The following is a 3,485-nucleotide window of genomic DNA, read 5'->3' on the forward strand; positions in this document are numbered from 1 at the left end:
ACCAAACACTTACCCATATAAGTGTTTACTAAGTAATGTTATCTTACCGGATGAATATGACAAGGACCAAGAATCTTACCATATTAAAAGTGTGGACAAGGACCAATAGTCTTACCCGGTAAGTGCGGGCTACGACTCTTACCATGGTTAGCACTTACCGGGTAAATTATTGCATAAGATACCGTTTTGGTGGACTAAAATCATACCCGGTAAATAAGCGGTAGTGTTTAATTTTTCCGATAAGCACTTGCTCGAGTAAGCGTTTGATAAACGACCCCTTAATTTATATAAGAAATTCTAAGAAGAATAAAGAGGAAAGTTCGTTTACATACATAGAAGATTAATTAATATGAGAATAGATGAATCTAACGTAATTTTACATATGAGTTTTGCTGCGACTTAGGTTATAAGTCAAGTCGTCCACATATCCTTACGTAGACTTTGTTTGTTCCGTAATCTCATGTGATCTTAGTATAAAATCCCATCTGATATGTTCTGTTATTTTCAGTTTCTTCTCATTTGATTCTTCGAATGTATGTAGGTTTGATAGTCTATGTTAGTCGAGACATATATTAGTCTGTTCACAGTAAAAATACAAGAGTAAACTACAAATTTGGTTCTTGTGGTTTGTCGAAAATAAAACTTCTCGTCTCTGCAGCTTGGAAATTGTAAGATGGCTACTTGGTTTGTAAAACCGTCCGATTTTGGTCCCTTCCTCTAAAGGATGTTACAAAATTCCGTTAAATGAGGGATTTTCGTCATTTTATCTTTTTTTATTGTCTTTTACCCAATAAAAAACCACAAGGACCAAAATCATAAAATTGATTTGATTGGTTAAAAGAGAAAAAAGATAACGACATTTTTTCTTATGCAACGGATTTTTTTAACAGCCATTTAAGGGAGAGACCAAATGCGAACGTTTTTGCAAATCAGGGTTGTCATCTTGTAATTTTGAAACTATTAGGAACAAAAATTGTTGTTTTTGGAAAACCATAGGGACCAAATTTGTAGTTTACTCAAAATATCAATATAAACCGTTGGAGATAAAGTTTGGTCTGAATACTTGTGTTAAAAATCCTTAACGGGACATGCTTTTCTATACTACATTATAAAGCATTTGACAAAAACTCTTAAAAATCATTTTTTATACATGAAGTATTGTATATTGATGCATATTACTTAAAATTCAAAATTACAACTAAATTATGCATAAGTACAACTTATTAAAGCTTCATATTTGAACTCGTGTAACTAACTACGAATAAACATAATCAAATAGAGGATAAACATCTCATTTTAAAATCTAAAAATCTAAAATATAATTAGGATAATTATCGAGTTATAACAAAATAATTAATTATTATCTTTATAAGAAAATTATATTATTAAACTAAATATAAATTACTTTGTTATTGAACCTAAATTAAATTATAATAAAAAATTAAATTAAAAAAATATGAAAAAATATGAATTTTAAATAGTTAATTAGATACTAATATCGATATATTTTTGTCAAAATTTTATGATATCTTCATATTTATATTTTATTCAAAAATAAAAACACCACTGCATTTTCAAAATCACATAAGACCATATTATAACATCACTGAGATAAAAAATAAAATGAAATATTAAAATCAAAATGTATCTCGTTGTATTGTGCGATTAGTATTCTAGTATCTTATTTATATGTTGAACTTCCTTGTTTTGCAAGATAAAAAATACCCTATTTGAGAGTTTAGCTTTTAATCGTATACGAATTAGATGGGATAAACGACGGGTAAAAATGAGACAAACGAATGAAAGTATTATGAAAGGTTTTATAGTTTTTAATTGGGGCAAATTACATTAAAAAGAAACGTACTTTAATTTGATTTCAATTTTAGGTAACGTATTTTCAAAACTTCCATATTGATACCTAAGATGTAAAGTTTTAAATATTTAAGTACCGAGTATCCGGTTCAAGCATTAACTGGTTATCAAAGGCATTAACGTTACAGTAGAAATCAAGCCTTAAAGTGGAGTCACAGTGGTTAACGTTACGACGAACCCGTAACTTGACGTCATAACGAGTTATTCAAAACTATGATATTTTCTAATAACCTAACCCACTTTAAAATTCAGCATTTCATACCCAAAAAATTGTGCACGAGACCATTTGGAGGTTAATACTTTTACTATTGACTTCCATTGTTCCCTAATAGTAATCCACGATGTGGAAACCTCGAGTCTATATCGCTGTTACTGTGACTGCATTCATCATCTGCGTCGCCATTGCAGCATCCGCCATTTACATCATCCTCTCCAGGAAGAAGAAGAAGAAGCTCCACCATGATTCTTTATGCACCAAAAGTCTGGATTTAGAGCATCAACATCTGAGTTTAAGTATCAGAACTGTAAGCGAAACCAAAATCTCTTTCGAAGAATCCTCCTCCAAAAAACTGCAGCTGGTGGTGGAAACCTTCACGGCGGAGGAACTCACCACCGCCACCGACCACTTCTCCTCCACCAACCTCATCGACGGCACCGTATATCACGGCCGCCATAACGGAAAAAGCTTGGCGATCAAATGCACCGACCACCGTACAATCTCCAAGATCAAATTCGAACTCTTCCACGATGCAACCCATTTTCACCCCAATTTAATCAGGCTGTTAGGGACTTGTACGATCGGCAGCCATGGAAGTACGTCAGCCGATGATCACAATGCGTTCTTGGTGTTCGAATATTCGAAAAACGGATCGTTGAAGGATTGGATTCACGGCGGATTAGCAGTTAAGAGCCATTTCATTGCCTCATGCTACTGTTTCTTAACATGGAATCAAAGGCTACGAATCTGTTTGGATGTCGCAATTGCATTACAGTATATGCATCAGATAATGAATCCGAGTTACGTTCATCGGAACCTTCGGAGTCGGAATATTTTTCTCGACGAAGAATTTAACGCCAAGGTCGGGAATTTTGGCATGGAAGAATGCGGTGAACATGATCATTTTTCCAAAGGAGAACCTTCTTCGGAAAACCTCTATCCCATGAGATGGGATAGAGGGTATATTGCACCTGAACTTAAAAATTCAGATGCAATAACTGCAAGTATTGATATATATGCTTTTGGGGTGGTTTTGCTGGAGATTTTATCAGGAAAACCACCCGTTAGCATCAGGAGTAAGTTGGAGAAAGAAGAAGAGGAGGTTTTGTTATCTGCGGAAATCAAGATTATATTGCAATCGAGTATCGCAGATGAGAAGCTGAGGGAATGGATGGATAACGTATTGGGGGAGAACTATTCGTTCGATGCAGCGATCACGATAGCGAATCTGGCAAGAGCGTGCGTGGAGGATGGTCCATTGTTGCGGCCAAATGCCGGAGAAGTGGTTCAGAAGTTGTCGAAACTGGTGGCGGAGTTGCCGGAAGGCGAGGAGAAGCAATTCGTTGTCAATGAAAGTTCTTGCAAACCTCTTGTTGTTAAGCCAGTTTGTGATTAA

General features: G+C 34.9%; 1 protein-coding gene across 1 annotated transcript; it reads left to right on the forward strand.

Moving 5' to 3' along the window:
- The first annotated feature begins 2,213 nt into the window (after positions 1–2,213).
- On the forward strand, positions 2,214–3,485 carry LOC112510657 (protein LYK2). Its single transcript, XM_025116049.1, has one exon. The coding sequence runs from the start codon at positions 2,214–2,216 to the stop codon at positions 3,483–3,485; it is 1,272 nt and encodes a 423-aa protein (XP_024971817.1).

The sequence above is a fragment of the Cynara cardunculus genome (genome assembly GCF_001531365.2).
Source record: "Cynara cardunculus var. scolymus isolate 2C chromosome LG 1, CcrdV1, whole genome shotgun sequence".
Taxonomy (NCBI): domain Eukaryota; kingdom Viridiplantae; phylum Streptophyta; class Magnoliopsida; order Asterales; family Asteraceae; genus Cynara; species Cynara cardunculus.

Coding starts and splice junctions, on each gene's coding strand:
- LOC112510657 (XM_025116049.1), top strand. CDS start 2,214: ATGTGGAAACCTCGAGTCTATATCGCTGTTACTGTGACTGCATTCATC.